Raw genomic sequence first — 19,633 nt, 5'->3', positions numbered from 1 at the left:
AAAAGTGCTATAAAAATCCCATGTATTATTAATATTATTATTATTATTAGAAGGAAGGACTTAAACCTAAACGGATATGGTGTCTGCCGCCCGGACATACACTGGAAGCTTATTCCACAAAATGCTCTGACTCCCATTTTACTTTTAGAGACTCTGGGAACCCTGCTGCATTCTGGGAAAGCAATGACCTAATGGGACAGTTGGGTATAATGAGCTCGTTAAGACGGGTGGTGCCTTCCCATTAAGGCAGGGGGGTCAAACTCAATGTCATGACGGGCCACGTCAGCATTATGGTTACACTCAAAGGGCCGGTTGTAACTTTATAAATATACAGCACCAGTAAAAAGTTTGGACACACCTTCTCATTCGAAGGTTTTTATTTATTTTAATAATGTTCTACATTGTAGATTAATACTAAAGATATCAAAACTATAAAAGAACACATATGGAATTATCTAGTAAAGAAAAAAGTGTTAAAAAATCAAGAATATGATTTATATTTGAGATTCTTCAAATGAGCCCCCTTTGCCTTGATGACTCCTGGCTTCTCTCTATAAATATATAATATATATTAAAGGGGACCTATCATGCAAAATGCACTTGTGTACGTCTTTTCTACATGAATATGTGTCCCCGGTGTTCCAGGGAACTCACCAAGTGTCAGAAAACACAACCCTCTCTATTTTCCTCCATACCCAAATCTCTAAAAAAGGGGCTGCAACGGATCTGATAAAAACTGATCCAGATTTGAACACTGTCCTGACGTCAGGACGGTGGCGCTACGGCTATTGGGCCAACTCCACCAATCAGGAGGAGACAGCCACGGCCATTGCCGTTCGAAAGCCCTGGAGACGCTGTAGTACATATGCCAGGCCTGTAAGTGGTGCTGTTCTCACAGAATCTGCCCTTGCTAAAACAGAGCTAATAAAGTGCAAATTGAGCGAAATGAGGCATGGCTAAAATGCATGATCTGTTTGGTATTTTGAAAAAGAAAAAGTATAAATATGCCTTATATAGGTATGGTCCTACACTATATTATTCAAATATAGCATGATAGGTCCACTTTAAATAATGTATTATATCACATTATTGGCTCTGAATTGGATTATTATCAGTTCTGGTAATAACTTCATAAATAACTACGTCTGAACGCAGAAGTCTGGGGCAAATAATTGATAGCAAATATTCAACGATTACACCAATTGTATTGTATATAATATTCTTTGCAAGCTCTTGCGGGGCCACGTAACATGAGGTCACAGGCCTTGAGTTTGACACCCCTGCATTAAGGGATTTGTAGGCGTGGAGAACATACATTCCTGTTTGGAGCTTTGTCAGGGCGTCTGTGTTTTGAAGTCAGTGAATAACTCATGTGATGAATCCCAACCGTCACACTGCTCGGAAATCCTTGAGTAAACACATCTTTCCAGAGGAGAGCGATAAGAAAACACGGCGAGTTCAGTCTTGTGCTGGTCGTCTGTGTTTGAAGACGCACAAATGAGACTAAACTCTGCTTTGTGTTTGTTTTTCATCATCAGGGAAACACAACAAGAAATATGGAAAATGTAAAATATTCTGTAAAGTAGACTGCAACCTGATTGGATTTAAAACAACATATACACATAGGCGGCGTGTGGCGCAATGGATGGGGCGTTGGTGTTCGGATCAGGGAAGCACAGGTTCAAACCCCACTGCAGTCAGCATGTCGTTGTGTCCCTGAGACACTTCCTTACCGAGATTCTTTCGCAGTGAGGTCAATTAAATTAAAAGGACATTTTGCAGTGCTCTTACTGGAATTACCAGGATGTTCTGCAATGCTGTTTTCAGTTTTGATTACACAAACATTGGTGTTTCCTTCCTTCCTTCCTTCCTCTCCTTTTCTTCTTGCATCTGAGAGTTAAGATGAATCCATTCTAGTTTTAATAACTTTAAGAAAGAACAGCTGCACAAACTGATGGCTTGTACCTTTTTTCTTTTGTTTACCCCAGGACAAAGACAAAATAATTGAGGACTTTTTTGGTGCTAAAGGGAGAACACAAATCAGGAGTGACACACAATAATAAATAATATATACTGATAATAATAAATTATAAAACATGAGAACACAGAACAAAACTACAACATGAGGAGGAACAATGCAAAGCAATAAATTGCAATTGTGTAAGCCCTAAAATTCCTGCACATTTTTAAAGTCAAATTCACACACACACACACACACACACACACACACACACACACACACACTTTAATGGTCCTGTTTATAGTTTCGTTTCAGAATAAAGACCAGATGATATCCTCTCTCACAAACACACAGGAAACAAAAAAGAGGGCGGGACATCTTTTGTTTTGTTGTTCTGTTTCCTGTCCTGCTATTGGCCGGCTGTCGACCAATCACATCGCCTGTGGTCGCACACCATACAACCTAAAGCCACCAACAGCAGATCCTAGTGATTCACTGATAAGAAAACCAGCTCTTCTTCCTGTTTTCTCCACTTTATTGAATCTCTTTGGGGATAAACTCGTCTGATTTTCACTGCAGACTCTCCTCGTCCAAAAGGTGAGAAACAACTTCATTTTTTGTTATTTTTCCTCCTCAGGCTGAGCTGAATACCTGAGAGGTTTTACACGTCTTTCAACAATGAAAGGCATGTTAACATCTGTAGGCAATAAAGAACAGCTGTGGTATTTCATGCCAGCTTTACTACTTGTAGTTCAACTTGAACTACTTATTATACACAGAATTATAACAGATAAGCAGTTGTTTACAATAACAAAACTAGACAAGTTTAATACTTTCTGTAAAGAATTGTTTATTCTTTTTTGTATTTATTTTGTTTAACACAGAATGAGTACTGATGAGAAAGGACATACTTAATACTGCACAAAGTCGAGGTACTTGTACTTTACTAAAGTCCATCAGCTTGAACTACTTTTCACATTACGGTTTTCACTATAATAGTGAAATCAAATAAATCCCATGTTTTCTGATCATCTGAATAATGAAGTGTTTCTTGGTGTGTTGAGAACATTCTCCTCCTTCCTAAAGGTAAATAAAGTCTTTAAAAAGCCATTTGGATAAGCTAGATAATGCATCGTCACAAAGTGATGTAGTGGAGTATTTTCAAAGGGTGGTAAAAATGTGGTTTTAAATGTGTCACAGTGTTTTCAGTGAGAGCAAACAGGCGGCAGGAGGTACACAATCACTTTTAAAGATTCATGAGAGATAAAACTGTTAGGAACAACACTGAAATCTGAGCCCAGTCAGTGTGTGTGTGTGTGTGTGTGTGTGTGTGTATGTGTGTGTGTGTGTGTGTGTGTGTGTGTGTGTGTGTGTGTGTGTGTGTGTGTGTGTGTGTGTGTGTGTGTGTGTGTGTGTGTGTGTGTGTGTGTGTGTGTGTGTGTGTGTGTGTGTGTGTGTGTGTGTGTGTGTGTCCACTAATCACCTGGCTGAATACAAACTAGTTGGACGACTTCCAAACACCATGTGCAGACACGCTCTACAACATGTTTAGGTGTTAAAAGATTAGATACCTGTCAAACTACACCAGGCAGTTCAGGATGAATTTATGAATGAAAAGTTGCAAAAGAGGGGATTTTTTTCTTCCCTTTTTTACAATTTCATTAATTCATCTGAATAGAAAGGACACGATCGCCCTCTACCCATAAATGGAATAACCATTTTTAAGGTAAGGAGAGGACTCTTTAAAGTAGAGACACTACATACTGATATACACCTGAACATCAGCAGGAGAGGACTCTTTAAAGTAGAGACACTACATACTGATATACACCTGAACATCAGCAGGAGAGGACTCTTTAAAGTAGAGACACTACATACTGATATACACCTGAACATCAGCAGGAGAGGACTCTTTAAAGTAGAAACACTACACACTGATATACACCTGAACATCAGCAGGATAGGACTCTTTAAAGTAGAGACACTACATACTGATATACACCTGAACATCAGCAGCAGAGGACTCTTTAAAGTAGAGACACTACATACTGATATACACCTGAACATCAGCAGGAGAGGACTCTTTAAAGTAGAGACACTACATACTGATATACACCTGAACATCAGCAGCAGAGGACTCTTTAAAGTAGAGACACTACATACTGATATACACCTGAACATCAGCAAGAGAGGACTATTTAAAGTAGAGACACTACATACTGATATACACCTGAACATCAGCAGGAGAGGACTCTTTAAAGTAGAGACACTACATACTGATATACACCTGAACATCAGCAGGATAGGACTCTTTAAAGTAGAGACACTACATACTGATATACACCTGAACATGAGCAAGAGAGGACTCTTTAAAGTAGAGACACTACATACTGATATACACCTGAACATCAGCAGGAGAGGACTCTTTAAAGTAGAGACACTACATACTGATATACACCTGAACATCAGCAGGAGAGGACTCTTTAAAATAGAGACACTACATACTGATATACAACTGAACATCAGCACGAGAGGACTCTTTAAAGTAGAGACACTACATACTGATATACACCTGAACATCAGCAGGAGAGGACTCTTTAAAGTAGAGACACTACATACTGATATACACCTGAACATCAGCAGGAGAGGACTCTTTAAAGTAGAGACACTACATACTGATATACAACTGAACATCAGCACGAGAGGACTCTTTAAAGTAGAGACACTACATACTGATATACACCTGAACATCAGCAGGAGAGGACTCTTTAAAGTAGAGACACTACATACTGATATACACCTGAACATCAGCAGGAGAGGACTCTTTAAAGTAGAAACACTACACACTGATATACACCTGAACATCAGCAGGAGAGGACTCTTTAAAGTAGAGACACTACATACTGATATACACCTGAACATCAGCAGGATAGGACTCTTTAAAGTAGAGACACTACATACTGATATACACCTGAACATCAGCAGGATAGGACTCTTTAAAGTCGAGGCACTACATACTGATATACACCTGAACATCAGCAGCAGAGGACTCTTTAAAGTAGAGACACTACATACTGATATACACCTGAACATCAGCAAGAGAGGACTATTTAAAGTAGAGACACTACATACTGATATACACCTGAACATCAGCAGCAGAGGACTCTTTAAAGTAGAGACACTACATACTGATATACACCTGAACATCAGCAAGAGAGGACTCTTTAAAGTAGAGACACTACATACTGATATACACCTGAACATCAGCAGGAGAGGACTCTTTAAAGTAGAGACACTACATACTGATATACACCTGAACATCAGCAGGAGAGGACTCTTTAAAGTAGAGACACTACATACTGATATACAACTGAACATCAGCACGAGAGGACTCTTTAAAGTAGAGACACTACATACTGATATACACCTGAACATCAGCAGGAGAGGACTCTTTAAAGTAGAGACACTACATACTGATATACACCTGAACATCAGCACGAGAGGACTCTTTAAAGTAGAGACACTACATACTGATATACACCTGAACATCAGCAGGAGGGGACTCTTTAAAGTAGAGACACTACATACTGATATACACCTGAACATCAGCAGGAGAGGACTCTTTAAAGTAGAGACACTACATACTGATATACACCTGAACATCAGCAGGAGAGGACTCTTTAAAGTAGAGACACTACATACTGATACTGAGAATATCATTTCATGCATAATAACCCCAGAAACAGCTGATGTTCACTGCGTGCTGCCCGCTGTGTGTGTGATCTACTTAAAGTGTGTTTCTCCTTTGATTAACGACAGCATTTACAAGTTAACCACATTCATTATGTTCAATTACATTAAATGAAATGACAGTGATTACAGTGAGTCACGCTGCTGTCCTCAGGCTGTTGTTTCATGATGCTATTCAGAGTGAGGGTAATAACTTTACTAAATGGAAAATGAGCTGTGTATTCTGTCAGTGTATTGATTAAAGGGCCCATGTCATGGCCATTTCCACTGATCATAATTACATTGTTGAGGTATACTAAAATAGATTTATACTGTGCAATTTTCCAAACTCACATTGGTTTCGCATACAGCATCTCTGTCAAGCATGTGTATTCAGCAGTATTCACTTTCTCCACTAAACGACTCGTTGGAGCTCTTGCCCCCCCCTCCCTGTGAGCCTAGTGTGCTCCGATTGGTCAGCTCGGCCACTCGTTCTGATTAGTCAACCACCAGAGAGGCTGCGCCCATGTCTAACAGTGCTTTTCCCGGCTGCTCTCAGCGTAACATCAGTCTTATCATGGCGTCGGCACAGCCGTATATTTTATATACATATATATTTTTAACTGTTGTTATAGAAGAGTGTGACGGCCCCAGGGCCTTTGTCTTACGATGGGGTGGAGCTGAAGAGGCTAATCAGCACGATCACGGACACCTCCGGACACTACGGCCCCAGTCTCTCTCCAAAGCGGCTGCAGGAAGACTAACTCTGCGATCCTCTCAACCACCTATCTCTGCATTCACCACAATAAATGTGCCGTGGTTTTGTAAACTCGTGTATGTCTCCTTGTCTTTGTGGCCTACGAGCCGCTCATAACAAAGAGTAAGTTATTTTTACCCGTTATAAACTACTACTGTTTGATGAGAAATCAAATCATGGTTTGCTATATATGAATTCAGGGAAGAAAGGATAGGCCTACTAAGTATTTCCATTAAACTTTATTTTTAGAAATGTACAAAATGAACATAAATATACATATATACACGGTATATCATCCATTCCTCCTCCTTGCATCTTGCCTGCGCACAGTCGGTGCGGTGCCTTTTAGCACGACGCCTCAGTAGTAGTAGAAGTGCCTTTTAGCACGTCATGGATTGTCCGCCAGGATCTGGCTGGACGAAATCAAATGCAAATCACAAAATATTAGAGAAACTTAGTTGTTTTAGATTCGTTAGTAGTAGTTGTGTAATGAACAGCTTGCCTGCTAATATGCTAACCTAGCTTTGTTTACCTTGGTAGCTAACACGATATGAACGTTAGCTTGGAGGAAAGGCAACTATAATGCAGTGTAATAAAACTACTATGAACAAAAGCTAGTGGTTCATATTAGGCTAGCAATAACGTGTTTATAATTGCAATCGTATACGGGTATTCTGCTACCATACAATGTAACTTGCATGAATACATTGTTTTGCGCTAGCATACAGCTAGCCTCGTTAGCTACATGCAGTATATGTGTATATATCACTGTGTCAATGGCTTAGCAGTCCAACACAGTTTACACATTTAAACAGTCTTGTTTGATAAATACACAAATAACAATGCAAACTTACAGGTTGTATACCCAGATCTTCCCCTGCTCCAAACGGTCCAAACAAGCTGTGCATATCCGGCCTCAAACTGGGCAATGTTTTGGAAGCTTTCGTCTGTGAAATGCCAGTTCTTCGAACCTCTGGAGGAGGAACACGCCGCTGCTGGTGTGGCCATAGCTCTTCGGGATTGGTCCATTTCGTTCCGGGTACCGCATGACATCAGGCGGTACCCGGAACTAAATGGAAGACTCAAATGGGCAGTGACGTATCTCCAACGAGGCGTTTTGGGGAGGTATTTTCTGTGTTAGAGTTTTACTCGCGACAGGGTGTACTTTGAGGGTTTTGACTCTGCACACCGTTTAAATGCATAAAAACCTTCATAACACACAAGGGGACGGGTAATAACCGGAAAAGCATGACATGGGAGCTTTAAGGGAATACACTCTGATACAACAATAAATAATATAGTGATATAGTAGTGGTTTTTAGTTTTGCAAAAGATAAATATAGCTTGTTGATTTCACTTAGTGATCAATACAATGTATTTTGACGTAAAACAAATAGGTTTTTTTTTTAAAAACGTTTATATTGATTTTTTTTAATTTGATTAGATTTATTTTGAATGTGTAAAACAATAATACAAAAATGTAACATGAGAATTATTATAGAATACAAAATTAAGCAGTGTGAAATTGATATGCAAAAATATTACTGATTCTAAGTTATATATAACAAATATACATTTCTTTATTTGCTTCTTATCTAATTATTTTTTGTATATTTATACTGTTTTTAAACATTTTTTTATATATATTTCTTGAGTTGCTCCTCTTTATAATTTATTTTTTAATATATTTAAACAGTTTGAAAACATTTTTTATTTTTATTTTTTATTACATTTTTTAAAGAATATTTTTATATTTGCTCCTTTTGGACTATTTTGTGTTTTTCTCAAATTTTGTAAACATTTTTTTATATTTCTATATGTGCCCTTAATTTACATTGAAATGTCTCTAAATGCACTTTACACTGCTTACAAGAGCTCAGTTGTGTGACGGCCCCTAGGCCTCAAGTCCCTGGTTAGCCACTCCCCAATCAGGAGAGATGGCCGACACCTGATTTAGGCTGACTGCTCAGCTACAAGTATGGGTGCCTGAGCAGGCAGTCTCCTTCTCCCCTCTCGGGTTGCATGGCTCTACTGGACCTGGGTTTGTTTGTCTTTGTTAATATACTGATACATGTTCACACACTACACACATTACTGATTAACTGACTTCATAATTAACTTAGTTTCTTTAAATAAATATACTTTAATTGGATATGAATGATGTGTGGTCTCCAGGGCGTGACAGTTGCAAGTGTTAATGTAGAAAATGCACAGCCAATTTTCTTTCATTTGTTTTTAATCTTCTCTTGATTAATACATTCAAGTTTTAAAGCTCAGATACTCCTGGGGAAAACAGTTCATTATTATAATTCACTAGTGTTTAAGTCAGCATGCTCAAGTTGTATCCAACAAAAAGTGTATAAAAAATAAAATACATTCTGTATAAAATCTGGTACAAATACAATTGGGCAGTTTTGCTTCAACAATCGTGTGTTAACAATATTTATTTTTGATTTTATTTGACTTTTTTTAGTCATACAGTCTATGGTTTTTAGTATGCAGGTGATCCTAGGGACACTGACTTTAAGGGTGGGTGTGACGACTTCCCTTAAAACATTAAAGACACCTGCTGTTTGAAGTCAGACTCATAAAACTTGGTGCCAGAAGTATTTCATATTAACAGCGTGTACTGAAACCACGACAGGCATATCTTACATTTTTGTCTGTTGTACATTTATGTGGGAGTTAACAAGGCGCCAGGTTTATGTGAAGTAGACACACACACACACACACACACACACACACACACACACACACACACACACACACACACACACACACACACACACAGTGTTTTGACAGTAAATCCTAACATGCCTGTGCATGTTCAAACACCAACAGACTAATTAAAGTACCAAAAATATCTCGTTATTGATCTTTTTGTCTTTTCTCTGTCTCCCTCTGCAGCCATCATGAAAATAGCAGCTTTTAACATCCAGAAGTTTGGAAGAAACAAAGTGTCCGACCCGGATGTCCTCAAAATCCTGATCAAGGTGACAACAAATCAAGATTCCCACCATTTAAGACAATCCTCCTTTTTCAAATGTGATCTTTTTATTCACAAAATACTCGATATAGCACTTTAAATGGTTTGGGTCATTTGGAGAAAATGTACCTGAAGGATTCTTGCTGTTCTGATTTTGTTTCTTCATAGTTTGGTTGAAATTGTAACTTTGGATGAAAGTAAAATGTTATAATGAAATAGTTTAAAAACAAACCTGTCTCTCCTGTTTTCCTCCGCAGATCGTTTCTCGATACGACATCGTTGTGATTTTGGAGGTCGTGGACATCAGCGGAGACTCTGTGAAAACCTTGCTAGACGCACTCAACGAGTGAGTATTATTATTATTATTATTATTATTAATAATTTATTTTTATGAATATTTTATTTTTATTATTATATGTATTTTTTTTTATTTTTTTATTGTATATGTATTATGATCACATTTATTATTATTATATTTATTATTAATATTATCATTATATTTATTATATGTATTCATAGTATTATTATTATATTTACTATTATTATTATATTTACTAATATTATATGTATTATTACAGCTTGGTTTGTTGGTTTGCCTTTAGGATTACAAAAAAATATTTGGCCAAATTTAAGTTAATTATGAGCCATGGGTGAACTCATAACTTTTTGGAACAGATTGATTACCTAAATCCCTGAAACCCAAATTATATTTCACTTTGGTTTTAATTGCCATATATGTGCATTTGTGATGCATTCATTTGCTGTTGTAATAATCCGTTTTAAAAATAAGTTAACAAGTGGCAAAATTCATGTGAAAGCCCCCTTCAGAACAGCAGATATAAATGTGTTTAAAACGCTCTGAGAACTAAATAAAAAACTAATTTTCCATCTAATTTTCATGGTGTTTCTACATTACATTTGACAAAACACAACGATTTACATTTTGTTACAATCTGCAAACTCAACACTAGATACCGCCAGATCCCACACACTGTCCCTTTAAAAATGATATGTTAGTTTTAATGTGAATCTAAACTTATGTGATATGACAACAGTAGCTACAGAATACATACACGTTAAAAATAAATTAGAGAAGTGTGTGTGTGTGTGTTAGCATTACTATACTTGTGGGGACCTAAATCTGTTTACACAGCCACATGTGGGGACTCGCCTCCCTTATGGGGACATAATGGAGGTCCCATGAGGAGAATCATTCATTTTAGAGGTGGTAGGGTGAAGACTTGGTAAGGGTTAGGGTTAGGCATGTGTTGGTTAAGGTTAGGATAAGTCTCCAGGAAATGCATGGAAGTCAATGTAATGTCCCCTGAAGTGGTGTAAACATGGTTTGTGTGTGCAGAGCGAACGGGAAGCATCACTACACTCTGAAGATCAGTAGCCGTCTGGGTCGAACACGATACAAAGAGCAGTTCATGTTCCTGTACAGGTGAGACTTGAAACATACTGTATGTAACCAGAACACATTATTATGTTCCATTACATCTAGAATAAAATGTTAAATGCACACACCAGAAAAGAAAATAAGTTGCGATCTACAGATATTTGAAGTTACACGGCAGAAACCAGCTAAATCTCTGAAGGAGGCGTGTGGCGCACTGGGTTGTGCGTTGGTGTTCGGATCAGGGGGGCACAGGTTCAAACCCCACTGCAGTCAGCATGTCGTTGTGTCCCTGAGACACTTCACCCCAAATTGCTCCTGTGGGGATTGTCCACAGTATTGAGTATGTAAGTCGCTTTGGATAAAAGCGTCTAACAAGTAACATGTAATGTAATGTGATGAAGTTGCAAAATGAAAATAATTAGTATGTGCTGATTTACGTGTGTGTGTGTGTGTGTGTGTGTGTAGGGATGACCTTGTTGACCTTGTAGGCTCCTATCAGTTTGATGACCAGGTGACTGAGGGAGGAGACGTTTTCGCCAGAGATCCATACATCCTGAGGTTCAGGTGTTTGAACACAGGTAACAAGACGCAGAGTTTTCAGAGGAGAAATTATCCATGAATTTGTGAAACTGTGTTTTATTAGGGTTGGTTATGTAAAGCGTGTGTGTGTATATGTTTACTGATAATAAAAGAAACCAAAGAGTTAGAAACACCAAAGGGTTTGCATCTAAATCAGATTTTATTCTTATTGTTTTGCCTTGTTTGTTTTATTTTTGTTTATTCTCAGTATTGTTTATGCCTATGTACGATCATAGACAAACATGCCCGTTGTGGTTTAAGTAAAAGCTATAAATATGACATTGATTATCTTTAGAAAGCTTTCATTAGTGTAAGTTAGTGCTCAGGGTTTTATTTTATGTTAGTTAAACTACATCAATAATATTATCAGACTATGAAAAAGTACATAAATGAATAGATTAGGTTTTTTTACTTAAATGTGCAGAACCTGGATAAAAGAAGAGAAGCTTGAAAGATTGTTGCAGATATAATTGAATATATATAAACATATATTTAACATATTATTGTTTCATCCAGTCAGGCTTTAAACAGCATTTTAATTTCTTCAGAGAAGTTACACAAAGGTCTTATTTAAATCCTGTGTGGCAGTGCTGGTTACCACAATGTAAAGAATCTCAAAGCACAATTTGATCAGATTAGAGGTTTTCTGTAAAATAAGTTTGTTTTAATGTTTAAGTTGTTTTTGTTTAAAGGTCACCTATTAAGCAAAATCCACTTCTTCATGTCTCTTCTACATCAACATGTGTCCCCTCTTCTCCATGTCTCTTCTACATCAACATGTGTCCCCTCTTCTTCATGTCTCTTCTACATCAACATGTGTCCCCTCTTCTTCATGTCTCTTCTACATCAACATGTGTCCCCTCTTCTCCATGTCTCTTCTACATCAACATGTGTCCCCTCTTCTTCATGTCTCTTCTACATCAACATGTGTCCCCTCTTCTTCATGTCTCTTCTACATCAACATGTGTCCCCTCTTCTTCATGTCTCTTCTACATCAACATGTGTCCCCTCTTCTCCATGTCTCTTCTACATCAACATGTGTCCCCTCTTCTCCATGTCTCTTCTACATCAACATGTGTCCCCTCTTCTTCATGTCTCTTCAACATCAACATGTGTCCCCTCTTCTTCATGTCTCTTCTACATCAACATGTGTCCCCTCTTCTTCATGTCTCTTCTACATCAACATGTGTCCCCTCTTCTTCATGTCTCTTCTTCATCAACATGTGTCCCCTCTTCTTCATGTCTCTTCTACATCAACATGTGTCCCCTCTTCTCCATGTCTCTTCTACATCATGTGTCCCCTCTTCTCCATGTCTCTTCTACATCATGTGTCCCCTCTTCTCCATGTCTCTTCTACATCAACATGTGTCCCCTCTTCTTCATGTCTCTTCTACATCAACATGTGTCCCCTCTTCTTCATGTCTCTTCTACATCAACATGTGTCCCCTCTTCTTCATGTCTCTTCTTCATCAACATGTGTCCCCTCTTCTTCATGTCTCTTCTACATCAACATGTGTCCCCTCTTCTCCATGTCTCTTCTACATCAACATGTGTCCCCTCTTCTCCATGTCTCTTCTACATCAACATGTGTCCCCTCTTCTTCATGTCTCTTCTACATCAACATGTGTCCCCTCTTCTTCATGTCTCTTCTATATCAACATGTGTCCCCTCTTCTTCATGTCTCTTCTACATCAACATGTGTCCCCTCTTCTTCATGTCTCTTCTTCATCAACATGTGTCCCCTCTTCTTCATGTCTCTTCTACATCAACATGTGTCCCCTCTTCTTCATGTCTCTTCTACATCAACATGTGTCCCCTCTTCTTCATGTCTCTTCTACATCAACATGTGTCCCCTCTTCTTCATGTCTCTTCTACATCAACATGTGTCCCCTCTTCTTCATGTCTCTTCTACATCAACATGTGTCCCCTCTTCTTCATGTCTCTTCTTCATCAACATGTGTCCCCTCTTCTTCATGTCTCTTCTTCATCAACATGTGTCCCCTCTGTGGAAAGAGACTCAGAAAGTTTCAGGAACAAAGATTCTCTCTCTTTTTGATCCATTTATATAAAAACCTGTCTGAAAATGAGCTGATCAGATTTTGGCCACTTTATGATGTCATAACGATGTTTTGGCTTGTGTAACCATTAGCCAATCACCAACCAAGGTAACCCCCCCCCCCCACCTTATCACCTGCATCTCCTCCTAGAGCACCATTGAGTTCTTTTTAATCAAATCTCTCTCAGAGGGGCGTGGGGAGGGGCTCCTTATTTTCATCTAAAGTAACAGACAGAGAATCAGCACTTTGGAAACAGGGCTGAAACAGAGGGGATTATGGGTAATGCTGCAATGATCTGTTTGGTGTTTCAGCCAATCAGAGACAGGTTCTGTATATATCTGAGACCTGTGATATATTGATGAAAAACAGTATAATAGGGGACCTTTTAAGTCAGCCTAAATGGTTTGTTTTCTCACAGTGCTGAAGGACCTGGTGATGATCCCAGTTCACACCAAACCCGACGATTCTGAGAAGGAGCTCGACGAACTGTACGATGTTTTCCTGAACGTGAAGAAGAAGTGGAGGACTGATGTGAGGATCAATATCTGAATACTGCAGAACACAGTTGGTGTTTCTCAATCGCGAGTACGCTTGCTTGGTAGCACATGTCTGCCGAGCATCTTGCTTCAGAAGCGAGGCAAGAATACTTCCTGGCATTTGGAAAACAAAGAGTGGAACAGGCTAGCAAGTGTGCAGGTGTGCGTCGTATGAGAGGCCCCCGCCTCTTACATCTTCCGCCACAGATTTGGGGAAATTGGTCCGTGCGCAAAGCATTGTGGGGATTTTAAGACCGGAGTCTACTCATGTGCAGCCTCGATATTTCTCCAGAGTACGCCGAGCTCGGTAGATTTCCAAGTATGCTGGAGATTGGAACAGTACTTCGGCGGCACTCGATGACGTAGTATGCTTGAAATAGTGGCTCTGCAGCAGCTTTACTCGCGATCAGAGATAGGGTCGTTACTAAAAAAAAGTAATATATTACATATTACATATTACTTTAAAAAAAAAGTAATATATTACACTACTTCGTTACTCTCTACATAAAGTAACTCGTTACTTTACTCGTTACTTTACTCGCAGGGCCGGCCCGCCCCTCCCTGCAGGCAGATCACGCAGACTGCTAAAGTTTCAAATGTTCTCTTTAGTTCAGTTTCCATTGTCGCATAAGACTGATCCAGATAGCTCTGACTATGGCTGTCCTCTGTCTCCTGCTATCTGTATTTTGCGCAGTATATCTCTGAACGATGCGATGGTGATTCCACTGTGCAAATGGGCAACATTACCTCTACTATGAAGGATGCTACAAGCCTGTCCATCTCTGCTTTGGTTACCGGTAATTGTTGCTGCTTCGGAGTCGGCGGCGGCGCACTCACAACATCCTCACTCTGGGTTCGGGGGTCCTTAGCTATTAGCTTCACCTTAGCATGTGTTCTTTGCAGGTGTTTGTTGAGGTTTGACGTGGTGTTTGCAGCACTGGATAACAGCTTCTGGCCTGGACACAGTTTGCACCTCACCGTCACATTCCTGTCTATTCTTCGGACGAACTCAAAATAATGGGCATACCTCCACCCCTCGAAAGTTATCGCTGACTCAGCCATGTTTATGCAGCACTGCACGTGGAGATGTGGACGCGCAAGTCGCGCAGATTACGTACATATAAACCTGCGGCGGAAACCCCTCTTGTCTGTCAGTGTGATGATGACTGATTTTATAAAAGTAACGAAGTAACGCGTGTCGGGGCAATGTTAGTAACTGTAGTGTGATTACTGAATTATAAAAGTAACGCGTTACACTACTCCGTTACTGACAAAAGTAATATTATTACAGTAACGCGTTACATCCAACTCTGCTCGCGATTGAGAAACACCCACAGTGTTTATAAAACAATACAAACAATGGTGGAGTTTCAGTTATTAAGATAAACACAAGAGCGGTGCAGAGATCTTCCTGGTCCCTTCCACAATAAATCAATGGGATTTTTCCTTTGGATTATTGCAGAAATTAAAAAATGTTCTCAGAAGTCTGACTATTTCTGAAAATGTTGACCTTTCCTGAGAACTTTGACTTTCCCAGTTTCTTTCTCAGAATTCAGATTTTTTACTTACATTTTTTACTTTTTCTGATAATTATGACTTTCCGTAATTCTGACTTTTTTCCCAAAAAATTCTCAGAATTCAGACTTTCTGCAATTTTGACTTTTGACTTAGAATTTACTTTTTTTCCTGAACATTTTTACTATCCCGGAATTCTTTTTTTTACAACAGAATTTTTACTTTTTGAGATTTTTGAATATTCAAACATTCTGACTTTTTTCCAAATAATTCTCAGAATTCGGTATTTCTGAGAATTGGGACTTTTTCTCCAAATTTTTACAGAATTCTGACTTTTTCTCAGAATAACAAAAGACTTCCAGAAGAAGGAACAGGAAGTGCTAAAAGCTGACTCATTCCTCCTCCTTACATTATGCATTGTGTTGATGTTTTTCCTCGGGCAGAACGTGATGATCCTCGGAGATTTTAACGCTGACGGGCTCTACGTCACTAAGAGAGAAATGAAGGGAATCAGAATCCGCAGCGACAAAAACTTCCACTGGTTGATCGCAGACGACGTCGACACCACGGCCAGCAACAAAAACGACCACACATACGACAGGTAACACACACACTAACTCACACACACACGCATACGACAGGTTGCACTCATTAGCACAGAACATGTTACACACACACACACATATAAAAGACAGTTAAAACACACACACATAAATAAGACAGGTAACGCACTCACACAGACACACACACACACACACACACGAAAAGGACAGGTAACACACCAACACACGTACCACAGATACAGATACACACGACAGGTAACACTCACTCAAACACAAACACACACACAAAATACACACACACGTATACACACACGACAGGTAACACACACACATGTAACAACTACACACACACAGTACAGGTAACATGTATACACACTGAAAAGCAAGTATCACACACACACACATCCATGAAAACGGATAGATCACACACACAAAAACAGAATTAAAATGCACAAAATATATTTTCTGCAAATTCAGATAAACACATATTTAATAACATCATGCCTCATTTGCTAATTTAGACAAAAACATATCTAAGACATGCATTTAAAAAATAATCATCTTAGTGTCAGTGAACAACCCGGGAACTTTCCTGTTGATATTTATGTTTATTTGTTTCCGTGTCCTGCAGGATCGTGGTGTACGGAGACGACATGCTGCAGGCCGTCGTGTCAAACTCTGCAAAACCTTTCAACTTCCAGAAGGCTTACAAACTCACCATGGAGCAGGTCTGAGTTTATCTTTATCATTACATCATCTTATATTACATCTTATATTCAAAAAAACGTGTTGAAAGGTTGTCAAAAGATATTCAGAAATGCTCATTCACTTGACAATCAATGCAACGTATTGGAAGGTTAATCCAAATCCAGCAGCTTCTTATTGTCAATTATGAAATCTTTGTTTTTTATTTTCCAGACTCTGAAGGTGAGCGACCATTACCCAGTGGAGGTGAGACTGAAGTCCGTCAACAACACTTCAGAGGAAGAGGAGGATGAAGAGGATGGTAACCCACACAATTATACTTATTATTATGTACCTTTGATACTACTACTGGTAATAATAGGTATACAATCATTAAGTTAATGTAAAATGTTTTTTGTTTTGTGTGAATAAAACAACTTGAGGACTAGAACATCTGCTTTGTTTTACCTATGTGTTTTGGTGGAGGGCATCTAACGTTAGGCTATGAAGGAACTACAGCACGGTCACATGACTTCACGTCACCACCGCTAAGCTAAAGGAGGCTAATGTTGGGCTATAAAGGAACTACAGCACGGTCACATGACTTCACGTCACCACCGCTAAGCTAAAGGTGGCTAATGTTGGGCTATAAAGGAACTACAGCACGGTCACATGACTTCACGTCACCACCGCTAAGCTAAAGGAGGCTAATGTTGGGCTATGAAGGAACTACAGCACGGTCACATGACTTCACGTCAACACCGCTAAGCTAAAGGTGGCTAATGTTGAGCGCGATGTTTAGTCGTGTCATTTATGGCGCTTTTCCACTGCAGGGCCTCGCACGGCTTAGTACGGTATAATTAGGCCTCGTTAGGCCTGGCTCACTTTATGCTGCGTTTCCATTACAGTTTAGTAGCTGGGGCAGTAACTATAGTAACGCAGTGTAGGCGGAGCCGTGACGTCATCTTCAATGAGAACCCCAGAAAAACAACACAGCCGTTAGCCGTTAGCCCTCAGAGCTCACAGCTCCTCATATATGTTCAGAAACTAGACAAAAGTGAAACGAGTACAAACCACAGACTGTCTGTGTCATGGTGAATACAGTCGCTGCTTTATTTATATCTGTAGGCGGTTGTTGTGAGTGTGGACGGTCGGAGCATATACTGAGTTAGCTTAGCCAATCTCCATTTAGAAAACACGCATTTTAAAAGGTTTTTCGCCTGCCGTCTGTCTGCAGACTTGTCAAAGCATTAATTCATGGTTTTTACTAACCGGTATCAGTATGTTGTTACTTCGTCATCATTTTGAAACGTGTATTACAATTAAATCACGGTCAAATATTTTCATTGTGTTGTAGTTGCCAGCGATTCTCAAACTAGTTTAGCATACTCAGCCCGGTTGTTGGTCCGGAAAGAACCTCGATTTGAGAGCCAGAAAACTGTGAAAAAGTACCCGCTAGCCGGAACTACGCCTAGTGGAAACGCAACCAAAAAACGGGCCGGGCACGGCACGCTTAAACCGCGCTGTAGTGGAAATGCGCCATTAGTCACTTGTTAGCAACCGCCGTTTCTAAATTCACCAGTTGGGTATTTTTATGGGCATATTTTCTCGTAGAACAAAACATTAAAATCTCTTCAGTTGTGTTACCTTATTTCAGGCTAACAACCAAAAAAAAAACTTGAAAACAAACAATGCATTTGAGGAAAAGTGCTAAATGCTGACTCGTATCGGTGTTTGGGATTCATTCCTGCAGCATTCTACAGTCCTTATATTTCACGAATAAGATTGATATACTTTCTATTTGCCCTGAAGTAAAGACATCAAGCTATTTTGACCTTTAAAGTCCTTCCTCACCTGGTTTCTCTCTGCAGGTGTGTTCCCGCTGTTTCCCTTGACTCCTCCGCAGGACGAGGGTCTGCTGGAGCTTCAGAGAGGAAACCTGATGCTGGAGAGAGAGAAGCTCAGCCTGGAGATCCAGATCCTCCGCATGAAGGTGGCCAAGATGAACGGCGGGAATGAGATTTAAACAAGAAACGAAACCACACATTACCAGAAGAAAACAATTTAAGTTGGCCCTGATTTTATTCTGGGTTCAAAACACTATACCTCAGGCTCTTTACTGGACTGCTGCTCACATCCCTCACTAATATGAACTGAGAACTTCTTTAAAGAGGCCCTATTGTGTTTTTTGGGGGGTTTCCCTTTCCTGTAGTGTGTTATACGTTGTTGTGCACGTAAATTGTCTGAAAAGGTTAAAATCCCTGTGTTCCCTTTGTTTTATTTTCTCGACATAGTGAAATCCATCTAACGCTCACGCTCCCAAACACATTGTACTTGATAGGCTAAGGGGCGGGACATCCCATGACCAATCACAACAACAGCCAGCCAGATAACCAATCAGAGCAGACTGGGCTCTGGTTTCAGACAGAGGGTGAAAAGAGGTGCTGCAACACAGGCAGTATGAGAAAAATAAAGAGCTTTTTGAACATTAAAGCATGGAGACATGTAGAGACACTACATACTGATATACACCTCAACATCAGCAGGAGAGGACTCTTTAAAGTAGAGACACTACATACTGATATACACCTGAACATCAGCAGGAGAGGACTCTTTAAAGTAGAGACACTACATACTGATATACACCTGAACATCAGCAGGAGAGGACTCTTTAAAGTAGAGACACTACATACTGATATACACCTGAACATCAGCAGGAGAGGACTCTTTAAAGTAGAGACACTACATACTGATATACACCTGAACATCAGCAGGAGAGGACTCTTTAAAGTAGAGATACTACATACTGATATACACCTGAACATCAGCAGGAGAGGACTCTTTAAAGTAGAGACACTACATACTGAT

General features: G+C 39.5%; 1 protein-coding gene across 2 annotated transcripts; it reads left to right on the top strand.

Annotated features, from left to right (window-relative positions):
• The first annotated feature begins 2,449 nt into the window (after positions 1-2,449).
• dnase1l4.1 (deoxyribonuclease 1 like 4, tandem duplicate 1) lies at positions 2,450-19,023 on the top strand. Of its 2 annotated transcripts, none has more exons than XM_034135153.1 (10): positions 2,450-2,557; positions 9,354-9,439; positions 9,690-9,778; positions 10,790-10,876; positions 11,297-11,409; positions 13,886-13,998; positions 15,962-16,119; positions 16,713-16,809; positions 17,000-17,087; positions 18,637-19,023. In XM_034135153.1, the coding sequence occupies exons 2-10, from the start codon at positions 9,359-9,361 to the stop codon at positions 18,789-18,791; spliced, it is 981 nt and encodes a 326-aa protein (XP_033991044.1). In that variant the 5' UTR covers positions 2,450-2,557; positions 9,354-9,358; the 3' UTR covers positions 18,792-19,023. The 2 variants fall into 2 exon arrangements, with proteins under 2 accessions (XP_033991044.1, XP_033991038.1); XM_034135147.1 differs by lacking the exon at positions 2,450-2,557 and adding an exon at positions 8,404-8,487.
• The last annotated feature ends 610 nt before the right edge of the window (positions 19,024-19,633 follow it).

The sequence above is a fragment of the Trematomus bernacchii genome, unplaced genomic scaffold (assembly GCF_902827165.1).
Source record: "Trematomus bernacchii unplaced genomic scaffold, fTreBer1.1, whole genome shotgun sequence".
Taxonomy (NCBI): Eukaryota; Metazoa; Chordata; class Actinopteri; order Perciformes; family Nototheniidae; genus Trematomus; species Trematomus bernacchii.
This window is presented reverse-complemented; position numbering and strand designations above follow the sequence as displayed.

Excerpts from the sequence above, each read along its gene's own strand:
- dnase1l4.1 (XM_034135147.1), top strand. Across the intron at positions 13,999-15,961 it reads AGAAGAAGTGGAGGACTGAT|AACGTGATGATCCTCGGAGA; the intron begins GTGAGGATCAAT and ends TTCCTCGGGCAG. Across the intron at positions 16,120-16,712 it reads AACGACCACACATACGACAG|GATCGTGGTGTACGGAGACG; the intron begins GTAACACACACA and ends CGTGTCCTGCAG.